Consider the following 24974-nt stretch of genomic DNA (forward strand, 5'->3'; position numbering starts at 1 on the left):
ATTCTACAAAGAAAATATTAAACAATGCAAGAAGCACCGAAAGAAAATGGAAGGAATACACAGAATCACTATACCAAAAAGAATTGGTCAACATCCAATCATTTCTGGAGATAACATATGATCAGGAACCGATGGTACCGAAGGAAGAAGTCCTAGCTGCACTGAAGGCATTGACGAAAAACAAGTCTCCGGGAATTGATGGAATACCAATTCAGCTGTTTCAACAAATGGATGCAGCACTGGAAGTGCTCGCTCGTCTATGCCAAGAAATTTGAAAGACAGTTACCTGGCCAACCGACCGGAAGAGATCCATATTCATGCATACTCCCAAGAAAGGCAATCCAACTAAATGCGGAAATTATTGAACCAAGTGTGGAATTATTGAACAATTTTTTATCATTAATATCACCATACTTATTCAATCTGTATGCTGAGCAAATAATCCAAGAAACTAGATTATATGAAGAAGAACGGGCATCAGCGTTGGAAGAAGACTCACTGACAACCTGCGATGACACAATATTGCTTGCTGGAAATGAAGAGGACTTGAAGCACTTACTGATGAAGATCAAAGACGACAGCCTTCAGTATGGATTGTACCTCAATATAAAGAAAACAAAAAATCCTCACAACTGGACCAATAAGCAACATCATGATAAGCGGAGAAAAGATTGAAGTTGTCAAGGATTTCATTTTACTTGGATACACAATCAACACGCATGGAAGCAGCAGTCAAGAATTCAAAAGATGCATTGCATTGGAAAAATCTGCTGCAAAAGACCTCTTTAAAGTGTTGAAAAGCAGAGACGTCATCTTGAAGACTAAGGTGCACCTGACCCAAGCCATGGTGTTTTCAATCACCTCATATGCATGCGAAAGAGTAACAATGAATAAGGAAGACTGAAGAAGAATTGAAGCCTTTGAATTGTGGTGTTGGTGAAGAATATTGAATACACCATGGACTGCCAAAAGAACAAACAAATCTGTCTTGGAAGAAGTACAACCAGAATGCTCCTCAGGAGCAAGGATTGCAAGACTACATCTCACATACTTTGGACGTGTTGCCAGAAGCGATCATTCCCTGGAGAAGGACTTCATGCTTGGCAAAGTAGAGGGTCAGCAAAAAAGAGGAAGACCCTCAACAAGATGGATTGACACAGTGGCTACAATAATGGGCTCAGGCATAATAACAGCCCCATTCTTCTTCATATAGTCCAGTTTCTCGGATTATTTGCTCAGCATACAGATTGAACAGGTATGGTGAAAGGATACAACCCTGACACACACCTTTGCTAAATTTAAACCTTGCAGTATTCCCTTGTTCTGTTTGAACAACTGCCTCTTGATCCATATACAGATTCCTCATGAGCACAATTAAGTGTCCCAGAATTCCCATTCTCTGCAATGTTATCCTTAATTTGTTATGATCCACACATTTGAATGCCTTAGCATAGTTAATGAAACACAGGTAAACATCTTTCTGTCATTCTCTGATTTCAGCCAGGATCCATCTGATATGGTGCAGGACCAGGCAGAGTTTCAGTGGGTCGGAAGCAACTCTATCGCATCTAACAACAACATAACAATTATAAAAATATAAAAAAGAGAAGACAAAAAAAAAGAGAGGACAAAATCTTAAATGTATGTTCACCTAAATGAACTTAATAATACCCAATCTTCAAGCTATATGGAGCAAAACCTGATAGACCCAAAATTAGAAAAAGACGTAACCACCACAATTAAAGTTTGAGATTTCAATATGCTTTTCTCAATAATTGATGGAAGTAAACAAAAAACTGCAAATATATATAAAACCTACAAAACATTATCGATGAGCTGAAATTTTTAGAACATTTCACCCTAGCAACAGCAGAATACACATTCTTTTTAAGTGTACATGTTACAAACTCTAAAATAGAGTGTATTATGCAACATCAAACAAACTTCAACAAATTTAAAAGAAATGAAACTATACAAAATATGTCCTCAGACCATAACAGCATTAAACCAATAACAGAAAGATATCTTTAAAATTGCCCAACATTTGGAAATTAAAAACAAACTTCGAATGTGGACTTGCAAAATGTGTGAGGAGCGTGATTGGCCCTCCCTCTAGAGAAATAACTATTTAACTGGTGAGAATTACTTTTTTATAAACAACTATTTAAAATCTCTGGAAATTGTCCTAAGGGCATACAAAAAAAAAATTGAGAAACATGTACTCAAGGAAATCTCCTAAATCTCAGTAAGAGAGCCTATGGCATTTGAGCCATGACCTGCTCCCATCCCTCATACTCAGCTCCATATTATGGAGCTCTACTCTGGGCAAATGTGGCCAAGAAGATGGGGACCTCCTCTCCCCACAGCTCCCAGTCCAGTACTATGGATTAACTCCAGGAGGGACAGGTTGCTAGTGTTTCCCATTCTGTCAAGGTCCATTTGCAGAAACTCTATTCTGTGTCACCAAGAGGACTGAGCTTTCTTCCTCACTTTTCTCCTACTCTTAGGTCAGAATCTCTACCCCAGGCACAACAGAGTGGGCATCAATTGATCCAACTCCAGGTCACTTACAAGGCAGAGATTTGACAGTGAGAGGGACAAGTGAGAAAACCAGTGATTACCAACCACCCCTCCCCCAGTGCCCACTCACAGAATAAGAGTGTCACTACAGGAGAAACAAGCTGCTGTCTGCATCACCAGGTCTGGCACAGTGACTTAAACATTCTTCCAGCATGATAGGCAGGGCAAATGGATGGAGTACTCTGCAGCTCTGCCTGAGGTGACTGACTTTATTTGGAATAGAAGGTAAAGAAGTTCATGCCTAAAGGTATTGTAAAAAAACAATGGAGATCATCCTGGGGAGCAATTAAGAAAGGGCTTTGATAATGGTAGCAAAAAAAGCGAAACAGCAGACCAGTCAGAAATTTATCAGAGAAAACTAGGGAAAGAAATAGCCAAGAAGAGCCCTCCTGCAATCACACTCATCCGTAGGAATCCGGAACACTGTGTGTATGCACTGGGCTGCACCCACTCAGAAACAATCAGATCAGAAAAAGGGGAAAATTTAAATGCATTTCCCAAGCCACACACAGATCTATTAGTGAAGGGAAGAAGCTTGCTGGATCAAGGAACGTAAACACAACCTTTGACCAAACACTGCCTACACAAAAAGCTATTCTGACCCAGGGTAACTTCTAGGAAGTCATTCTTAAAAACTAAATCACGCTCATCCCTAGTGGCCTGAAAGACTGTGTACATGCCCAAGGCTGTGCCTTTTCAGGAGTGACTAGAGAGAGAACTTCCCAACTACTAAACAAACCAAACCAAACCCATTGCCATCGAGTCAATTCTGACTCATAGCGACCCTAAAGGACAGAGTAGAACTGTCCCATATGGTTTCCAAGGAGCGCCTGGTGGATTCGAACTGCTGACATTTTTGGTTAGTAGACATAGCTCTTAGCCACTACACCACCAGGGTTTCTTCCCAACTACTAGTCCCTGGTTAAACATGAGGGAAAATAATAAATCCCCAAAACAGTGAAAGCAATCTCCAAGACACACATACATCCAATGGTAAAGTGTGAAAATAAAACTGACTAAGGGGACTTAGCAAAACCATTGACCAATGACTGGCTTATGCAGAACCAGGGCTGAACTCTCAGAAGCCAGGCTAAAATAAAAAATAAGGGGTAAAAATCTAAGCAGAGATATCAGAAGCTTCAAACCAAGGGGGAAATAGACTTCATAAAATTACCTCGGTAAGTCACTAAACAAATAAACAAATGACCAAACAAACAACAGCAACACAAGCCCCATGGGAAGAGAGGTGGGAATCAGTATCTAGAGTTGCTACAATATATTATCTAAAATATCCACTTTTCATCAAAAAATTATGGCACATGCAAAGAAATAACAAAGTTTGACCAATACACAGGAAAAAAAAAAAAGCAAGTAATAGAAGAACGAAGTAGGAAGACTCACACAACCCAATTTCAAAACATGTGATAAAGCAACAGTATCAACACAATGTATTATTGATATAAGGATAAACATATAGACCAATGGAAGAGAATTGAGAGCCCATAAATAAACCCATGCATCTATGGCCAACTGATTTTCAACAACGGTGCCAAGTCCATTCAATAGGGAAAGAATAGTCTCTTCAACAAATGCTGCTGGGATAACTGGATCTCCATATGCAAAAGAATAATGTTGGACCCATACCCTCACACCGTATACAAAAATTAGCTCAAAATGTTGCAATGAGCTAAAACTATAAAACTCTTAGAAGAAAACTTAGAGGTAAAGCTTCAAGACCTTATTTTTGCAATGGACTCTTACCTATAACATCAAAAGCATGAGCAACAAAAGCAAAAATAGATAAATTGAACTTTATCAAAATTAAAAATTTTTGTACATGAAAAGACTTTATTATGAAATTGAAGAGACAACCTACAGAGTGGGAATAATATTTGGTAACCTTATATCTGATAAGAATTTAATATACAGACTATACAAAGAACTTCTACAACTCAAGAACAAAAAGACAAACAACCCAGTTTTAAAAATAGCAAAAGGACTTGAATAAACATTTCTCCAGAGAAGATATACGAATGACCAATAAGCATATGACAAGATGTTCAACATAGTTAGTCGTTAAAAACCCAAAATCAAACCCAGTGCCATCGAGTCGATTCCAACCCATAGTGACCCTATAGGACAGAGTAGAACTGCCCCATAGAGTTTCCAAGGAGTCCCTGGTGGATTCGAACTCCCGACCCTTTGGTTAGCAGCAGTAGCACTTAACCACTACGCCACCAGGGCTTCCAATTAGTCATTAGAGAAATGCAAATCAAAACCACTATGAGATACCACTTCACACCCATTAGGATGGGTATTATCAGAAAAAAACAAGTGTTGGAAAGGATGTGGAAAAATTGGAACCCTCATCCATTGCAGGTGGGAATATAAAATGATGCAGTAGCTGTGGAAAACAATTTGACAGTTCCTCAAAAAGTTAAACATAGAATTACTATATGACCCAGCAATTCCACTCCTAGGTATACACCCAAAAAAATTGAAAGCAGGAACTCAAAGAAACACTTGTACACCACTGTTCATGACAACAATATTCACAATAGCAAAAAGGTGTAAACAACCCAAGTGTCCATTAACAGATGAACAAATAAACAAAATGTGGTATATGTGTACAATGGAGTATTATTCAGCCATAAAGAGAAATTAAGTTCAGATACCAGCTAAGACATAGATGAACCTTGAAAACATTGTGCTAAGTGAAATATCAAACACAAGATGAAAAATATTATATGATCCCACTTATATAACTTTCTCAACCAGACAATTGGCATCTACATAACACTTACAACTAACAACATATTTAACGATGAAACACTGAATGTTCCCCTCCTAAGATCAAGAACAAATCAAGGATGTCCACTCTCACCACTGTTATTCAGCATTGTACTGGAGGTCCTAGTCAGCACAAAAAGTCAAGAAAAGGCAATAAAAGACCCACAGAATGGAAAGGAAGAAATAACACTGTCTCTAATCACAGGTGACATTAATCTCTATGTAGAGAATTTCAGGGAATGTATTTTAAAATTTCCTAGATACAACAAGTGAGTTTAGTAAAGTAACTTGCATATGAGCAATTGATAGTCTGTTCCCCAGTCGGTCCCTGGCTTTCTTCTGATTAATGATACTGAGCTTTTCCATTGTCTCTTTCCACAGATGTAGTCAGTTTGATTCCTGTGTTTTCCATCCAGTGAGGTCCACCTGTACAGTTGCAGTTTACGTTGTTGAAAAAAGGTATTTGCAATGAACAGGCCATTAGTCTGCAAAATTCTGTCATGTAATCTCCGTATAGTTTCTATCCTCAAGGTCATATTTTCCAGCTACTGATCCTCCTTCTTTGTTTCCAGCTTTTGCATTCCAATCACCAGTAATTATCAATGCATCTTGATTGCATGTTTAACCAATTTCAGACTGCAGAGTTTGGTAAAAATCTTCAATTTCTTCATCTTTGGCATTTGTGGTTGGTGTGTAAATTTGAATAGTAGTCTTATCAACTGGTCTTCCTTATAGTTATATGGATATTATCCTATCACTGACAGCATTGTACTGCAGGGTAGATCTTAAGATGTTATTTTTGACAATGAATGTGATGCCATTCCTCTTCAATTTGTCATTCCTGACATAGCAGACCATATAATTGTCCAATTCAAAATGACCAATACCAGTCCATTTCAGTTCACTAATGCCTAGGGTATCTATCTTCAAGTGTTCTGTTTCATTTTTAAGAACTTCCAGTTTTCCTAGATTCATACTTCATACATTCCACATTCCAATTATCATGGATTTTTGCAGCTGTTTCTTCTCATTTTGAGTTGTGCCACGTCAGCAAATGAAGGTTTTGAAAGCTTTACTCATTATGGTTGACTCTATTTTGAGGAGGCAGCTCTTTCCCAGTCGTATTTTGAGTGCCTTCCAACCTATATCAGCACTATATCAGATAATGTTCTGCTGCTATTCGCAAGGTTTTCATTGGCCGACTATTTTAGAAGTAGATCGCCAGGTCCTTCTTCCTAGTCTGTCTTAGTCTGGAAGCTCCACTGAAACCTGTCCACTGTGGGTGACCCTACTAGAATTTGAAATACCAGTGGCATAGCTTCCAGTGTCACAGCAACACACAAGCCACCACAGCATGACAAACTGACAGAGGAGTTGTGGGATGACATCAAGGACATCATACCTGAAGAAAGCAAAAAGTTATTAAAAAGACAGGAAAGAAAAGACCAAAACAGATGTCAGAAGAGACTCTGAAACTTGAGCCTGAACATAGAGTAGCTAAATCAAATAGGAAAAATGATGAAATAAAAGAGCTAAACAGGAAATTTCAAAGGGCGGTTCAAGAAGTAAAGTATTATAATGAAATGTGTAAAGACCTGCAGTTAGAAAAGCAAAAAGGAAGAACATGCTCAGCATTTTCGAAGCTGAAGAACTGAAGAAAAAATTCAAGACTCGAGCTGCAATATTGAAGGATTCTATGGGGAAAATATTGAATGACAGAGGGAGCATCAAAAGAGGATGGGAGGAATACAGAGTCACTTTCGACCATTTCAGGAGATAGCATATGATCAAGAATGGATGTTATTGATGGAAAAAGTCCAAGCTGCACTGAAGGCACTGGCAAAAAAAAACAAGGCTCCAGAAATGGACAGAATACCAACTGAGATGTTTCAACAAATGGATGCAGCGCTACAGGCGCTCACTCATCTATGCCAAGAAATTTGGAAGACAGCTACTTGGCCAACGGAATGGAAGAGATCCATATTTGTGCCTGTTTCAAAGAAAGGTGATCCAACAGAATGTAGAAATTATCAAACAGTACCATTAATTTCACACTTAAGTAAAATTTTGCAGAAGATAATTCAAAAATGGTTGCAGTCATACATCAACAAAAAACTGCCAGAAATTCAAGCCGGATTCAGAAGAGGACGTAGAATAAGTGATATCATTGCTGATTCAGATGGATCCTGGCTGAAAGCAGAGAACACCAGAAGGATGTTTACCTGTGTTTTATTGACTATTCAAAGGCAGACTCATTAACAACCTGCGTTAAGCAGATGACACAGCCTTGATTGCTGAAAGTCAAGAGGACTTCAAGCACTTGCTAATGAAGATCAAAGACCACAGCCTTCAATATGGATTACACCTCAACATAACAATTAACACCTGTGACAGCAGCAGTCAAGAAATCAAAAGACGCATTGCATTGGGTAAATCTGCTGCAAAGGACCTCTTTAAAGTGTTGAAAAACAAAGATGTCACCTTAAAGACTAAGGTGCACCTGACCCAAGCCATGTTATTTTCAAGCACATCATATGCATGTGAAAGCTGGACAATGAATAGGGAAGAGGAAGAAGAATTGACGCTTTTGAATTACAGCGTTCGCGAAGAATGTTGAATACACCATGGACTGCCAAAAGAATGAACAAATCTGTCTTGGAAGAAGTACAACCAGAATGCTCCTTAGAAGCAAGGGTGGCAAGACTGTGTCTTACATGCTTTGGACATGTTGTCAGGAGGACATTATGCTTGGTAAAGTGCAGGGTCAGTGAAAAAAGAGGAAGACCCTCAATGAGATGGATTGACACAGTGGCTGCAACAACGGGCTCAAGCATTGTAAGGATGGTACAGTATCGGGAAGTGTTTTGCTCTGTTGTACATAGGGTCGCTATGAGTTGGAACTGACTGAACGATACCTAACAACGACATACATCTTTCATATCAGTAAAATCTATAAGCATTTATTATAATGTTTACATACATATATTTTTGCAGCAAGCCGGTTGTTAAACATTTACCAGCACACCCCTGCCCCCATTCACACCCTGTAGGGATCAGTTACACCAAGCCTTCAAGGAGCAGAAAGCCCCATTTACGAAAACAGACTCAAAGAATAAAAAGAGAAAATGCTATCCAACACATTTCATAGTGCTAATATAATCTAGGTTCCAAAACGAAACAAGGTCAGAACAAGAAAAGAAAATTGTGGATCAATTCTCTTTATAAACACAGATAGAAAAACCCTAAAACAATAGCACCCAGCTGAACTCAGCAGCATAAAAGAGTAAATCTTAACCAAATAAAACTTGTTCCAAGAGCGTAAAGATGATACATCGGAAATTCATCTTTTTGATTCACACATGACGAGATTAAAAGAAATAAAACAAAAAGTATGTAAATGGCTTCATAAAAGAGTTCAACAAAATTAAATGACCATGATTGTTAAAACTTTTTTAATGGTTTTTAAAACAAAATTCTTAACTGGGAATACGAAGAAACTTCCCTTACTTGTTGAAAGATATGTATCTAAAAACTCTGTCAAATACCACACCTGATGGATAACCATACCAAATAATTGGTTATCTAGCCAGGGGAAATAAATAGATCACTACTTCTCATAATCCTTAAAAATAAGTTCGATTACCTTTAACCATTGCTGGTGGGAATGCAATATGGCACAGCCATTGTGGAAAACAGTGTGGTGGGTCCTCAAAAATCTAAAAATAGAACTACCACATGACCCAGCAATTCCACTGCTAGGAATATATCCAAGGGACTTGAAAGCAGTGACACGAACAGACATGTACGCCAATGTTCATTGCAGAATTATTCACAATAGCCAAAAGGTGGAAACAACCTAAATGCCCATGAACAGATGAATGGATTAATAAAATGTGGTAAATACACACAGTGGAATACTACTCAGCTAGAAAGAGAAATGAAGTCCTGATACATACGACAAGATGGATGGAGCTTAAGGACATTATGCCGAGTGAAGTAAGTCAGTCACAGAAGGACAAATATTGTATGATCCTACTTATATAAAAAGATAAGAATAGGCAAATGGATAGAGACTAAGGTTTATTAGTGAATATCAGGGGTGGTGGGAAGGGGAAAGGGGGAGTTGCTGCTTACAGAGCACTGAGTTTATGTTCATAGTGATGGAAAAGTTGCATTTATTAGGGATGATGGCTGCACAGCCATTGGTGTGATTGATGTCACTAAATCATGCACCTGTAATAAATTGGAAGTCATAAGCCAATGCAGTATGATATATATTTTTCACAACAAGCAATAACAACAACAAAGAAAGTAGCTGTTGAGGCTGTTTACGTACAACAAAACACCTCAGGGGATTTGGTGTCTTGGTTTGGAGGTTTAGGGTCATGGTCTCATGGGACATTCCAGTTAATTGACCTAATATCATTTTTAGCGCTTCTGTTCTACCTCCTAGTTCATCGAGTAGTGTCTGGGATCTTAAAAGCTTACAAGCAGCCATACAAGGTACAGGAGTTGGTCTCTATTCACCTGGAGCAACACAGGAAGAAGAGTCAGGAACAGGCAGAGGAAATGGAATACACGTTTGATGGCCTCCGCGAACAACTGCCTCCTTTGCCATGAAACCAGAACAACTGGATGGTACCTGGCCAAAATCACCTAACTTTTTTTTTAAATGTTGTTGTTGTTGAGAACATGCACCAATTCAACCATTTCTACGTGTGCAATTCAGTGACACTGATTACATTCCTCAGGTTGTACAACCATCGTTATCCTCCTTTTCTGAGTTGTTCATCACTGAACATTTCGGTAAAAGATCTAAAGAAGAATCCTGATCAAAAGGGAGAAAATGCAGAGCAGAATTTCAATTCTCATGGAATCCAGGCTTTCTGGATCCATTCAGGCTGGATGAACCCCCGAAACTACTGCCCTGAGATAGTCTTCAACCCTGAAACCATAGCCAAAAATATTCCCTGAAGCCTTCTTTAGACCAAACAACAGTTTAACTTAACTAGTAAGGAATGTCTGTGGTAAGCATTGTGCTCTTTTAAAGAAATTACTATATGGGACCAAATTGTTAACAGCAATTTGAAAGGTTAGATAGGGAGCTTAGGGTGAAGTGAGCCTATCCCAATAGAGGAGGAACAAATCAGAAAAGAAGGGTGAGAATGGCTATGCAATCTGAACAATGTACCCGTTATCCATTGCCAAGGAGTCAACTCCAACTCATAGTGACCCTACAGGACAGCGTAGAACTGCCCCATAGGGTTTCCAAGGAGCAGCTGGTGGATTCAAACTGCCAGCCTTTTGGTTAGCAGCCAAACTCTTAACCACTGTGTCACCAGGGCTCCCACTGTATTGTACATGTTGAAATTGGTGAACTGGTATATGTTTTTCTGTGTATATTTTCAACAATAATAAAAAAAAATTAGTTCCAATTACATTAAAGACTCAAATATGAAAAACAAACTTTAAAATTTCTGCAATAAAACATTAGATATTGTAGTAGAGACCCCGAGTGGTGCAAGCAGTTTTTGCTGGACAACTAACCTGAAGGTTGGTGGTCATTAAGGTCAGCCCCTATTCAAAACCAAAAAACCCAAACTCATTGCTGTTGAGTAGATTCCAACTCATAGCAACCCTATAGGACAGAGTAGTATTGCCCCGTAGGGCTTCCAAGACTGTAAATCTTTATGGAAGCAGACTGTCACATCTTTCTCCCACGAAGGGACTGGTGGGAGAAAGATGTGACAGTCTGCTTCCATACTTTCAGTTAGCACTGAGCACTTAACAACTGAGCCAGTGCTGCAGAAGAAAGGCCTGACAACCTGCTTCTGTAAAAATAACATCCAAGAAAACCCTATGGAACTCAATTTTACACTGTAACACATGAGGTCGCCAGGAGTCACAATCAACTCGATGGCAACGATCAAAGGGGAAGATTTCTTAAACTAAACACATACACAAAAAAACTTAAACCACAGTGAAAAAAAAGGGGGGCTAGGTAAATTTGGCTACAACACAATTATAAAAGGAAATGTTAATCCAAAAACAGCGGTGCATGTAATTTTAGAAGATTATTATCCATGATATATAAAGATATTCTACAAACCAATAATAAAAAGATTTTTTTAATGAAAATAGCCAATTAGAAAATGGGCTAAGATTATGAACAGGAGATTCACAAAAGAGAAATAATGCTTTCTCTGATGACGAATATCAAAAATACAAATATCAAAAATTCCCAAACTCAATAGTAATCAGAAAAATGCAAATTAAAACAATGAGATACTATTTCATTTCCATTTAATTGGCAAAAATTTTTAAGTATGGCAATTTCAAACATTAGAGAGCTTTAGAAAGCAACTTGGTAATGTCTAGGAAAGATTTCTACCTAATACACCTTATAGAAACTCTCGCACGTGGGCACAAAGAAACACTTATGGAGCTGCTGATCACTACAGTGTTTGTGACAGCAACAAATTAGAAACAACCCAAATGACCATCAATAGAAGAATAGATACAAATAATTGTGGTATAGCCATACGGTAAAACAGTACACAACAATTAAAATAAATAAACTAGAACTACATCATCTATCCACATAGATAAGTCTTGAAAACATGATTTAAATAAACTAGGAAAAAGAGTACATATGTAAAGCATAGTACGATTTGCGAAAAATAGAAAAACACGCAATACTAAATGTTATTTATGTGTGTGCGTGTAATAAAAGCATAAAACCTGGATAGAAAGCATACAATCAACTTCAGAATAGGGGTTCCTTCTGAGAGAAAAGATAAATGGAATCAGAAAGAAATAAAAAGTGGAGGCTCAATTGTATCTATAATATTTTATTTTTTAAGAAAAGAAGGTTTGAAATAAATATGGCAGTAGGGATTTTAAACACGTCCACAGATCTTTTGACACTCCTTTCATCAAAAGTGAAATCTAATTCCCACCCCCTTGAATATGGGCTAGGAAGGACCCCTGGTGGCTCAGTGGTTAAGTGCTCGGTGCTAACTGAAAGGTTGGCGGTTTGAACACACCAGCCCCTTCATGGGAGAAAGATGTGAAAGTCTGCTTCCATAAAGATTTACATCCTTGGAAGCCCAATGGGGCAATTCTACTGTGTCCTACAGGGTTGCTATGAGTCGGAATCTACTCAATAGCAATGAGTTTGGGTTTTTTAGGTTTGAATAGGGACTGACTTTAATGACTTGCTTCTAACTAATGAATGCGGTGGGAGTGATGCTGCATGACTTCCAAGGCTAGACTGATCATAAAAGGTGGTACAGCTTCCACACAGCTCCTCCTTGGAACTCAGCCACCATGCTGTGAGCAAGTCATGGGACAAACCATGTGTGGATGTTCCGGACACAACCCCAGGAAGGTCCCAGATGACAGCCAACATCAAGTACCATCCATGTGAATAAATGAGCCTTCATAGGATTCTAGGCTCAACCTTTGAGATGCCACAACTCTTGTCAAGTGGAGCAAAGACAAAATATTCCCACTGAGCCCTGACCAAATTGCCAATTTCTGAGCAAATTCAACTTGTCATTGGGTTGAGCCACTAAATTTTGGAGTGGTTTGTTACACAGCAAGGGATAACTGAAATAAAGGTAATTTTTTTATTTCAAATCTGAATGGTGTTCATATTTCAATTTCTGTACTTTTGCTTACGCTTGAAATATTTTATATAAAAAATATTTACAAAAAAATAGACACAGGACGAACTCTTCAGTGAACAATTCCATGTCGTCTGATCTCTTTCTTCCTCTATCATGGGCATTAAGTTTGCACATTAGGAAGTCTGCACTGATACGAAGAGTGCTTTATCAGTAGTTCAAATGTATACTGCATATTGTTGTTTTGCTTTGTGGTTTAACTTGGAAATTTTTTTTCTACTAGTGTGCAAATTTGGAATATTTACACATATTTTATGGCAGATACTTTTGGTTTTAATCCTGCTGCCATTTTGTTACACTTTCTGTTTAAAAAAATAGTTTAAAAACAATTTTACTACATGCTTTGTTTGGAGTACGTATGTGTGTGTGTATTTTCTGATAATTTGAAATGTCTGTGTTTTTGTTCAAGTGATTTCCTTTCTAATGATACCTTTATACAATATCTTTAATCCTCTATTTCTTTAACAAAGAAGATAATATCTGTTAACTCCTTAATTTAAAACTGATGATCAAACATATTTTCTCTTCCTCCTTTTTTCTTTCTTCCACCATTTAATCAATTTTAGTTGATTGTATTATCTAAGTGTTGACTGTTGTTCTCCTAAAACAGTACATATTTAGCATCATAGTATAAACATAATAGTTACAAGTTTGGGGAGGTAGAGTCAGCCATAACTCAGTTCAAATCCTGGCCCCACACTTTAGCAGCTATTTAACCACGATACTATAATCCAACTGATGTAGAGATTATGGCTACAAAAGAGGATGCAAATGTTGTAAACCTGAAAATGTAGGAGTGGATAACTAACAAGGTCTGGAAGGGTCTCAAGCAGTATTGATTCTCTTCCTTTTATGTTTGGGAGATGGATCCAAAAAGATCACTTAGTGTTATAAATCAAGTAGTAACAGTCTTGGTTTTTTACTATATTTAATATTTTTAGCCTTTTGTGCGGTACATTTAGTGGTACAAAGGTCAACACCAATAATATAATCAGCAAAAACTGATTAAATGGTGGCAGAAAGAAAAAAACGGAGGAGGAGAAAGTATACTAATTTTATCATTTTAAATTAAGGTGCTAACAGATATTATCTAAAGAAATAGAGGATTAAAGGTATTATATAAAAGTATAATTAGAGAGGAAACCACTTAAACAAAAATAAAACCTTCCAAATTATCAGAAAACACACACGCACATCCCAAACAAAGGATTTAGTAAAAATTGTTTTCAAACTATAGAAACGGAAAGCATAACAAAATGGTGGCAGAATTAAGATCAAAACTTATCTTATCTGCCATAAGATATATGTAAATATCCCAAATTTACACACTAGTAGAAAAAAATTTTGGGTTAAATCACAAAGAAAAACTCAACAATTTGTATACAAGAGACGTATCTAAAACAAAAATATGCAGAAAAAATAAAAACAGCAAGATTGTCAATATATACCAGCAAAAAAAAAAAAAACAAACCCATTGGCGTTTAGTCAATTCCAACTCATAGTGACCTTATAGGACAGAGTAGAATTTTCCTATAGGGTTTCCAAGGAGTGGTTGGTGGATTCAAACTGCCAGCCTTTTGGTTAGCAGCCAAACACTTAACCACTCTTTCACCAGGGCCCAATATACCAACAAAGACAAATACAAAGAAAGCAGAGACCACTCTCACCAGGGAATGGGAGAGAAATGTAAAATAACCTCACATTTGTAAAAAAGATCAGACTTACTGGAATGATAGAGACTGGAGGAACCCCAAAGGCTATCGCCCAAGGACACTCTTTTAACCTGGAACAGAAGCCACTCCTGGAGGTCACCTTTCAGCCAAATAAGATACTGGCCTATGAAATAAACAATAACACCCTTGAGGGGTATGCTTAACTGGGAACATTTGCCAAAAGGCAAAGATGAGAAGGCAAAGACGGGCAGGAAAACTGGAGGGATGGAAATGGGGAAGCCAGGGTGGAAATGGAGAGAGCGCTAACACATTGCAGGGACAGCAACCAATGCCAAGGAAAAATTTGTGCATGAATTGTTGAATGGGAAACTAATTTACTGTGTAAACTTTCACCTAAAGCACAATAAAATGTTTAAAAAAAAGAAAGAAGGGAACAGACAACCAGAATGGAAATAATGAGAATACTGGTATATTGTGAAAAATGTAACCAATGTCACTGAACAACATGTATGAAAATTGTTAAATGAGTACCTAATTTGCTGTGTAAACTTTCATGAAAAATACAACAAAATATTTTCTAAATAAAAAGAAAAGAAAGGACACAGTGTTTGCAATCTTAATATCAGACAAAAATGGAATTTACCACAAAAAGCTTTTTTTGCTTTTTCTTTTTTGGGCTGAAGACTTTTTAAAAATAAGCTTTATTTTTTAGAGCCCTTGTAGGTTTACAGAAAAATTGTGCAAAAAGTACAAAGTTCCCGTACCTTCCCCTCCTTCCTCCACATTGCTTCTGCTACTATCGTCTTGCATTCCTGTGGTGCATTTGTTACAATCGATGAAACAATAATAATAGATGATTATTAACTAAAGTCCATAGTTGACATTGGGATTCACTTCTGTTGTACAGTTCTATGAGTTCTGACACATGTTTAACGTCACGTGTCCATCGTCACAGTGTCGGACTGAAGAGTTTCACTGCCTTAAAAATTCCCCCTGCTCCACCTATTCATCCCCTCCCCATCCCTGACTCCCTGGAATCCACTGATCATTTCACTGTCTCTATTATTTTGCCTTTTCCAGAATATCATACAGTTGGAAGCATACCACCCACTGCCATCGAGTTGATTCCAACTCATAGCGACCCTATAGGACAGAGTAGAACTGCCCCAAAGAGTTTCCAAGGAGCCCCTGGTGGATTCGAACTGCCGGCCTTTTGGGTAGCAGCCGTAGCACTTAACCACTACATCACCAGGGTTTCCTGGAATGATAAGCCTATGTTTAACTTTGTAAGAAAGTGCCAGACTGTCTTCCAAAGTGGCTGTACCATTTTACATTCCCGCCAGCAATGGATGAGAGTGCCTATTGCTCCACACCCTTGTCAGCATTTGGTGTTGTCAGTGTTTTGGATTTTAGTCATTCTAATTATAGATATACAGTGGTGTCTCATTGTTGTTTTGATTTGCAGTTCCCTAATGACATTGAACGTTTTTCATATGCTTATTCGCTATCTGCATAGCTTCTTTGGCGAGGTTTCTGTTCAGATCTTTTGTTCATTTTTTAATTGGCTCGTTTGTTTTCTTATTGTTCCGTTTTAAGAGTTCTTTACATCTTGGATACAAGACCGTTATCAGATATGTGTTTTGCATATATTTTCTTCTGGTGTGTAGCTTGTCTTTCCATTCTTTTTTTTTTTTTTTAATTTTTATTGTGCTTTAAGTGAAAGTTTACAAATCAAGTCAGTCTCATACAAAAATTTATATACACCTTGCTATATACTCCAGGAAACCCTGGTGGCGTAGTGGTTAAGTGCTACGGCTGCTGCCCAAGAGGTCGGCAGTTCAAATCTGCCAGGCACTCCTTGGAAACTCTATCGGGCAGTTCTGCCCTGTCCAATAGGGTCGCTATGAGTCGGAATCGACTCGATGGCAGTGGGTTGGGGTTTATGTACTCCTAGGAAACCCTGGTGGCACAGTGGTTAAGTGCTACGGCTGTTAACCAAAAGCTCGACAGTTCGAATCCACCAGGCTCTCTTTGGAAACCCTGTGGGGCAGTTCTACTCTGTCCTGTAGGGTCGCTATGAGTCGGGATCGACTCGACAGCAATGGGTTTTTTTTTTTTTTTTTTTTTTTTGTATATACTCCTAATTGCCCTCCTCCTAATGAGACAGCACGGTCCTTCCCTCCACTCTCTCTTTTCGCGTCCATTCTGCCAGCTTCTGACCACCTCTGCCCTCTCATCTCCCCTCCAGATAGGAGATGCCCACAGCCTCAAGTGTCTGCTTGATCCAGGGAGTTCATTCTTCACCCACATCTTTTTCTATCCCATTGTTCAGTCCAATCCCTGTCTGAAGAGTTGGCTTTGGGAATGGTTCCTGTCTTGGGCTAAGAGAAGGTCTGGGGGCGATGACCTTTTAGTCTCAGTCAGACCATTAAGTATGGTCTTTTTAAGAGAATTTGGGGTCTGCACCCCACTGCTCTCCTGCTCCCTCAGGGGTTCTCTGTTGTGTTCCCTGTCAGGGCAGTCATCGGTTGTAGCCAGGCACCATCTTGTTCTTCTGGTTTCAGGCTGATGTAGTCTCTGGTTTATGTGGTTGTCTTTCCATTCTCTTAACAGTGTCTTCCCAAAGCAGAAGTTTTTAATTTCAATGAAGTCCAACTTTTCAGTTTTTTTTTTTTCTTTTATAGATCATGCTGTCAGTGTTGTATCTTAAAACTCATTACCAAACCCAAGGTCACCTAGACTTTTTCCCATGTTATCTTCTAGGTTTGTATAGTTTTGCATCTTACATCTAGGTCTATGATCCATTTTCAGTTAATTTTTGTGAAAAATATAAAATTTACTTCTAGATTCATTTTTCTGAACCTGGTGTTACAGTTGTTGAAATAACTATCCTTTCTCCACTGAATTGCCTTTGTCCTTTGTCAAAGATCAGTTGACTATACCTGTGTGGGTCTGTTTCTGGGATCTCTATTTTGTTTCATTGATATATTTGTCTGTTCCTTTACCACACTACCTTGATCACTGTAGCCTTATAGTAAATCTTGAAGTCAGGTAGTGTCAGTTCTCCGACTCTGTTCTTCTAGAGCATAGTGTTGGCTATTCTGGGTCTTTTGTCTTTCCATATGAACTTTAGAATCACTTTGTTGATATCCACACAATTATTTGCTAGGATTTTGATTAAGATTGCATTCAGTCTATAAATCAAGCTGGGAAGAATTGACATCTTAATAATATTAAGTCTTCCTAACTGCTGTGGATTGAATTGTGTTCCTCAGAAAGAAATGTGGAAATCCTAACCCCTGTACCTGTAAATATGACCCTGCTTGGAAATAGGTATTTTCTTTTGTTAGATTAATGAGGCCATACCAGCCTAGGGTGGGTGCTAAACCTAATCACTTCTGAGTGCTGTCTTCTAAAAAAGAGCAGAATAGACATAGACACACACAGGGAGAAGACAGACACCATGTGAGGAAATGCCAGGGATTTCACGCAGACTCCAGAAACTAGAAGAGAGGCCCACAGAGGAAACCAATATGGCCAAACCCTGATTTGGACTTTCAGCCTCCAGAGCTGTGAGAAAATTAATTTCTGTTCTTTAAAGCCATCCATTTTTGGTATTTTTTATTACGGAAGCATGAAGTAACTAAGACACTATCCATAAACATGGAATATCTCTCCATTTATTTACATCTTTTTTATTTCTTTTTATCAGAGTTTTGTAGTTTTCATCATATAGATCTTGTACATATTTTTGTTAGATTTATATTGAAGTATTTCATTGTAAGGTTTTTGCAATTTTTGTTATTGCTGTTTTGCTTAGTTTTTTGCTGCGAATGTAAATAGTGTTGTGTTTTTAATTTCAAATTCCAGCTGTTCATTGCTGGTATATAGGAAAGCAATTGACTTCTGTGTACCAACTTTTTATCCTATTACCTTCCAGAACCTTGTTATAATCACTTATTATTTCCAGGAATATTTTTGCCAATTCTGTGGGATTTTCTACACAGACTATCATATCATTTGCCAACAATAACAGTTGTATTTCTTCCTTCCAATCTGTATACCTTTTATCTCCTTTTCTTTTATAGGTGCATTAACTAGGACTTTCAGTACTATGTTGAACAGAAGTGGTAAGAGGAGACATCCTTGTCTTTTTCCCAATCTTAGGAGGAAAGCATCTAGTTTCTCACCACTAAGTATGATGCTAGTTGTAGGGTTTTTTTGTAGCTGTCTTTTATCAAGTTGAGGAAGTTCCCCTCTGTTCCTAGTTTGCTGAGAGTTTTCAGTCGTGAATGGGTATTGAATTTTGTCAAAAACTTTTTCTGCATCTATTGATACATCATGTGATATTTCTCCTTTACTCTGTTAATATGATGAACTACGTTAATTGATTTGTGAATGTTGAACAAGCCTTGCATTCCTAAGATAAACTCCACTTGACCATGGTGCATAATTCTTTTTATACATTGTTGTATTCAATTTGTAAATATTTGGTTGAGGATTTTTGCATCTATGTTCCTTCCTTGTAATGTCTTTGTCTAGTTTCAGTATTAGGGTAATGCTGGCCTCATAGAAACACTAGAAATAATAAATACATGCATAAGCTGATTGTTTGAAAACAAAGCAATAAAATGGATAAATCATTAGTTAATATATTCAAGAAAAAGAGAGAAAGCATAAAACATAAAAATGATGAAAGAAAAATAATTACAAAAAAATACCTTAAAAAATCATGGACTACAGAAGAAATACTTACAAAAAAAAATCATAGTGTTCCCTCCTCTTCTATTTTTTTGGGAGAGTTTGACAAAAATTGATGTTAATTCTTCTTTAAGTGTTTGGTAAAATTCACCAGTGAAACCACCTTGGCCTGTGCTTTCTGTTTCGGAAGGTTATTAACTGTTGATTTGAATTCCTCTACTAGATATAGGCCTATTCAGATTATCTAGTCCTCCTTGTTCGAGTTTTGGTAGTTGTGTCTTTCAAAGAATTGTTCCATTTCATCTAAGTTATCAAATTTGTGGGCAGAGTTCACAGTTTTTTGTTTGTTTGTTTTGGTTTTTTGTTTTGTTTTGTTACTATTCTTTAATGTCCTTGGAATGTGATGGCCCCCCTTTTATTTCTAATGTTAGAGATTCGTATCTGCTCTCTTTTTTCTTAGTTAGCCCAGCTAGAGGTTTGTTAATTTTTTTGATCTGTGCAAACAGCCAGCTTTTGGTTTCATTGATTTTCTCTATTAATTTCCTGTGTCCAATTTCATTGGTTTTTGCTCTAGCAAAAAGCTTTTAAATAGACGAAAAAGACACTTCATAATTATAAAGGGTGCCAACTACAATTAAGATAAATATATGGATGGATATCTATGTTCAAATAACCTCCCTGAAGAAAAACTACGGAAATAGAAATGCATTAGTAATACAAGTCCTAGGGTCACTTTTCTCAACACTACAGCAGTGAATAAAAATAACTAAAAAGTTGCTGAAACCACTGGGTGAAAGGTTGTTGGGAAATAGGATATTCACAAAGTCAAAGTAACTCCCTACAAATAATTAATTGCAAAGAGGAAATTTTCCCTTATAATCACCACCTTAACCAAGTGATCACGAAACATCACCAACTTTACCTACATAAAAGTCTTGCCGAAATGTTTTAACTGAACCTAACTGCCAAGAAACAAACAGAAAAATTCAGATTGCTGGATATTCTGCTCAACAACTGGTTTGAGCTCCTTGAAAATATCAGATATGAAAATTTTAAAAATAGTGTCGGGGGGAGCAGTTTTCAAGGAGACTAAGGAGATGTGACAATCAAATTCAGTGCATGAAACTTAACTGTATCTTGGGTCAATAAAAAACTATCAAGGATAGTGAATTTTTATTTATGGTAATGGGAAAATTGACATCAATTAAGGGCAAGGGTTACACAACTTAACTAACGTAACTGATAACACTAAGCAGTGTACCAGAGAAAGGGCAAAATGGCAAATGTGTTATATATGATTTTACAGCAGCAGCAACAACAAAAACAAACAAACGAAAAAAGGGGTACAGATGTTGATAACACTTAGGTACATACAAACACTTCATGGAATTAGTTTTCTTGGTTCAAAGGCTTAGGGTCATGGTTTCCTGGGATAATCCAGTCAATTGGCCTAATATTGTTTATAGAGTTTATATTCTACCTCTACTACTCTGGTGAGTAGTGCCTGGGGTCTTAAAAGCTTGCGAGCAGCCATCCAAGATATAACAGTTGGTCTCTGTTCACCTGAAGCAGTAGCAGCAAAAGAAAGAATCCAAGAAGGAACTAGACTGCAGATCTAATTGCCTCCATGAACTACTGCCTCCTTTGCCACGAGATCAGAAGAACTGGATGGTGCCCAGTTACCACTACTGAAAGTTTTGATCAAGGACTCAATAGATGAATCCTGATTAAAAAAAAAAAAATACGGAAATTCAAATTATTATAGAACACAGACTTACTAGACCCATTGAGACTGGAAGAATCCCTGAATCTTGTCCTGAGATAATCTTTAAACCTTGAACCGAAACTATCCCCCGAAGTTCTTTTTAAACCAAACAACAATTTAGCTCAATTAGTAAAAAATGTTTACCTTGAGCATTGTGCTATTTTAAAGACTTATCTGTATTAGATCAAATTGACAACAGTAACTCTAAAGCATGGGTGAGAAGTTTAGGAGCAGTGAGTCTCAATTAAGGGGGGTGAATAATTTGGGTAGTGAGAATGACGATACAACTGTGAAGAATGTAACCAATGTCACGCAATTGTACATGCAGAAATTGTCGAGTAAGTGTATGTTTTGCTGTGCATATATTTTCACCAAAAATAAAAAATAAAAGCTATAAAGGACCTGATTGGAAAAATTTGATTATGGGACTGCAGAGTATTTTTAAATCAATGTTAATTTTTTTAGTATGATAACGGTATTTTGGTTGTGTAGGAAAATGTCCTTGTTCTTAGGAGACATTTGCTGTTGTACTGGGGCGCCCTCAGATCAGATAGTTCAAATACATAGAGAGAGAAAGCTCTGGTAGACCAATGGTTAGACACTTGGCTGCTCACTAAAAGATCGGCTGTTCAAACCCACCAGTGGCTCCTTGGGAAAAAAGAACTCGTGATATGCTCCCCTAAAGATTACAGCCTAGGAAACCCTATGGGGCAGTTCTACTTTGTCCTATAGGGTTGCTGTAAGTTGGAATTGACTCCACAGCACACAACATATAACAACAACAAATATATATATATATATATATACATATATATACACATACATATATGTCAAAAATAAGTGAGGATACATAAAACGTATATAGTACAATTAATAAGTGAAATCTAATTATTATACACTAAACTATGGGCCTAAAATGATGGCAATTATTCTCAAGCACCCATGGAACTCTCAGAGAAATCAACCACGTATTAGTTCACAAAGAAAATAATAGATTCCACAGAGGAGAAATAGCACAGAAAACAATCTCTTACCACAATGTCATAAAAGTAGAAATGCATAAAAAAATCAGAAAACAAAACATACTTACCACCTGAAAAATGTTTTAATTCTTTCTTAAATAATTCTCAAGACAAAGAAGAAATCAAAACCAAAATTTTGTAATATCTGTTTAAAAAGTCATGAAAATACTATACGATACATCAGAATCTATTAGAGGCAAAGTAATCCTCTGAGGGGAAAAAGAATTATAACCTTAAATACTTTCTTAGAATATAAAGAAAGAATACAACTAAGTGAATTAAGCATCCGAATCAAGAAGTAGAAAAAGGACAATGAAATAAACCCAAGGAAAGCAGATGGAAAAGATTAATAATGCTAAAAGTGGAAATTAATAAATTTTTAAAAAGAGAAACAGTAGAAATGATAAATAAATGCATGAGATGATTGCTTGAAAACAAAGCAATAAAATGGATAAGTTGCTAGCTAATACACTGCAGAAAAAGAGAGAGCCCAAAACATAAATAAGAGACGATGAAGGAAAAATAATCATACCTACAGAAGAAACTTTAAAAGTCATAAAGATTACTTTGTTCAACTTTATGCAAATAAAGTTGAAAACGTGGATAAATGGATAGTTTCCTGGGGAACTGGGTAGTTGGAAAGAGGAATGAGATGGAGACCCTGCACTATATGCCCAGGCCAAAAAAAGAAAAATCAAACCTATTGCCATCATTCCAACTCAGACGGACAGAGTAGAACTGGCTCCATATGGTTTCCAAGACTACAATCCTTATAAAGCAGATTGCCACATCTTTCTCCAGTAGCGTGGCTTGTAGGTTTGTACTACCAACTTTTGAGTTAACCACTGCACCACCAGGGCTGCTCGTATGCCTGTATTACCTTTTAAACGTTTAAAGCAAGATGGCGCTGGGCACTATGTCGAAAATGAGTGGAAAAGTTGAGGACTGGAGTCAGGAAGTCCATTAGGATGTTTTGAAAGGATCTAGTGAGAAGAGAAGGAGCCCTGGTGGTGCAGTGCTTAAGTGCTCAGCGGCTAGCCAAAAGATCTGTGGTTTGAATCCACCAGCTGTTCATGAGAGAAAGATGTGGCAGTCTGCTTCCGTAAAGCTTACAGTCTTAGAAGCCTTATGAGGCGATTCTACTCTGTCCTATAGGGTTGCTTGAGTTGGAATTGAGTCAACAGTAAGCAGTAGGTTAGTGAGAGGCGCAAACCCTGGGGAGGTAGAATCAACAGGCTGGGCCACGGCCTGGGTGAAGGAGGACAAAGAGAGTGAGAGGGAGCCCTGAAGGCAGCCTGGGGAGATCTGGCTCCTGCAGCCAACAGTGAGCAGGGGCTTCCCCACAAGTGGGCCTTGGCAAACAGCCCTAGGCCAGCTGTTCACAGAGTTTACTACCTTCTTCTCTAGAGTGACTCCAGATATCTGGCTGGCTCTGTTGTGAGGAGAGAATGAGTTTCTGTATCTGCTGAGCCCTGTTTTCACCTCAGGCACCTGCTGTGCCAACTGGACCAGCCATCATCACAAAACTTACGAGGAATATCCTAGGCTCACCCCTAGTCCTGCTCCTTCCCTTGCAGCTGACTTTGTGACCTGGTCTCCCTCTGCCCCTCCCCCCCCCCCCCCCCCCCCCGGCCCCAGGCCCCACTCGTCAGCCTGAAATGTCTTCAGGAAGCTCCTCCTTCCTCTCTCCTCTCTCTCCTTTGGGAAATCAAAGAATATCGTATGTAATGAGTCTGGCATGGTGCCTGCTGCCCTGTGGTACGGCCAGAGTTCTCCGGAGTGGTCCATGTTACATTCACTTGGGGGGTGAGGGGGGTCCTGCAAGGAGCCAAAGTGAGTCAGGGGCTGCAGGTGGGCAGTCTATAGGCCCAGTCTGGCATCAGACAGAGTCTCGTTTGGTCACACAATGCAGGCGACCAGTGTTGGACTCGTTGTCGATACTGGAAGATGAGAAAATTGTACGTGAAAATCTGGATGTTTATCTTATTTTGCAAAAATAGACACTCTGGCCCTGAGCTGGAGTTAAGAGCAATTTGTGTCCCCTCCCCTGCTCTCTGCAGCCGCAACGCCCAGGCAGCTGCTGCCGTGTGGTGCTGACTTGCTTTGACTGCTGATGGGCAGTGGACCGAATGTGATCTATACTCAGAGGTCACCTCCTCAGTGAGGTCTTCTCAGGGCACCCTTTCTAACATTGTGTCTGCCTCCTCACCCCTGCCCTCCTACCCTCCTGACTGCCTCGTCCTCCTTAAATTTTTTCTGAAGCTCTGTACACGATCTAACATACTATGCATTCTACTCACGTATTTACGACGTCTTCCCCTCCATAATGTAAACTTAACGTGGGCAGGATTTTTGTCTGCCTTGTTCATGGCTGTATTCCCAACACCTGGAACATTATACGTAGTAGGCACTTGATAAATATGTTGAGTGAATGAATGAATAGAATTGTAGTGAAGATGGGAACCGTTCATACCCGTAAGTGCTTAGAGCAGTGCCTGGCACACACTAAGTGCTCAGTCCGTATTAGTCACCCTTATAGTTTTTGTTGTTACTTTCAGGAAGGGCTCCAAACATCGGGAAAGTGCAGGCACCAGGCAGATGAACAAAATCTTCCAGCCTTCAGATCTGCCGCCTGCCTGCTGCCCCTCCTCTCCCGTCTCCCTCTCTCCCTCTGTGTCTCTGACACTTCCTCCTGATCCTGCATCCCCCCCTCTGGTTCTCCAGGTCTTTGTCTCTCGGTTACAGATGGAAGCTT

General features: G+C 38.4%; 1 protein-coding gene across 1 annotated transcript in view; it reads right to left on the reverse strand.

Annotated features, from left to right (window-relative positions):
• LOC126063626 (putative serine protease 42) overlaps positions 1–24974 on the reverse strand; it is a 41857-nt gene that overhangs the window by 16030 nt on the left and 853 nt on the right. Inside the window, exon 2 of the mRNA XM_049862064.1 lies at positions 23982–24037. Coding sequence (XP_049718021.1) covers positions 23982–24037 — 56 coding nt within the window. The remainder of the gene's footprint in view (positions 1–23981; positions 24038–24974) is intronic.

The sequence above is a fragment of the Elephas maximus genome, chromosome 20 (assembly GCF_024166365.1).
Source record: "Elephas maximus indicus isolate mEleMax1 chromosome 20, mEleMax1 primary haplotype, whole genome shotgun sequence".
NCBI lineage: Eukaryota > Metazoa > Chordata > Mammalia > Proboscidea > Elephantidae > Elephas > Elephas maximus.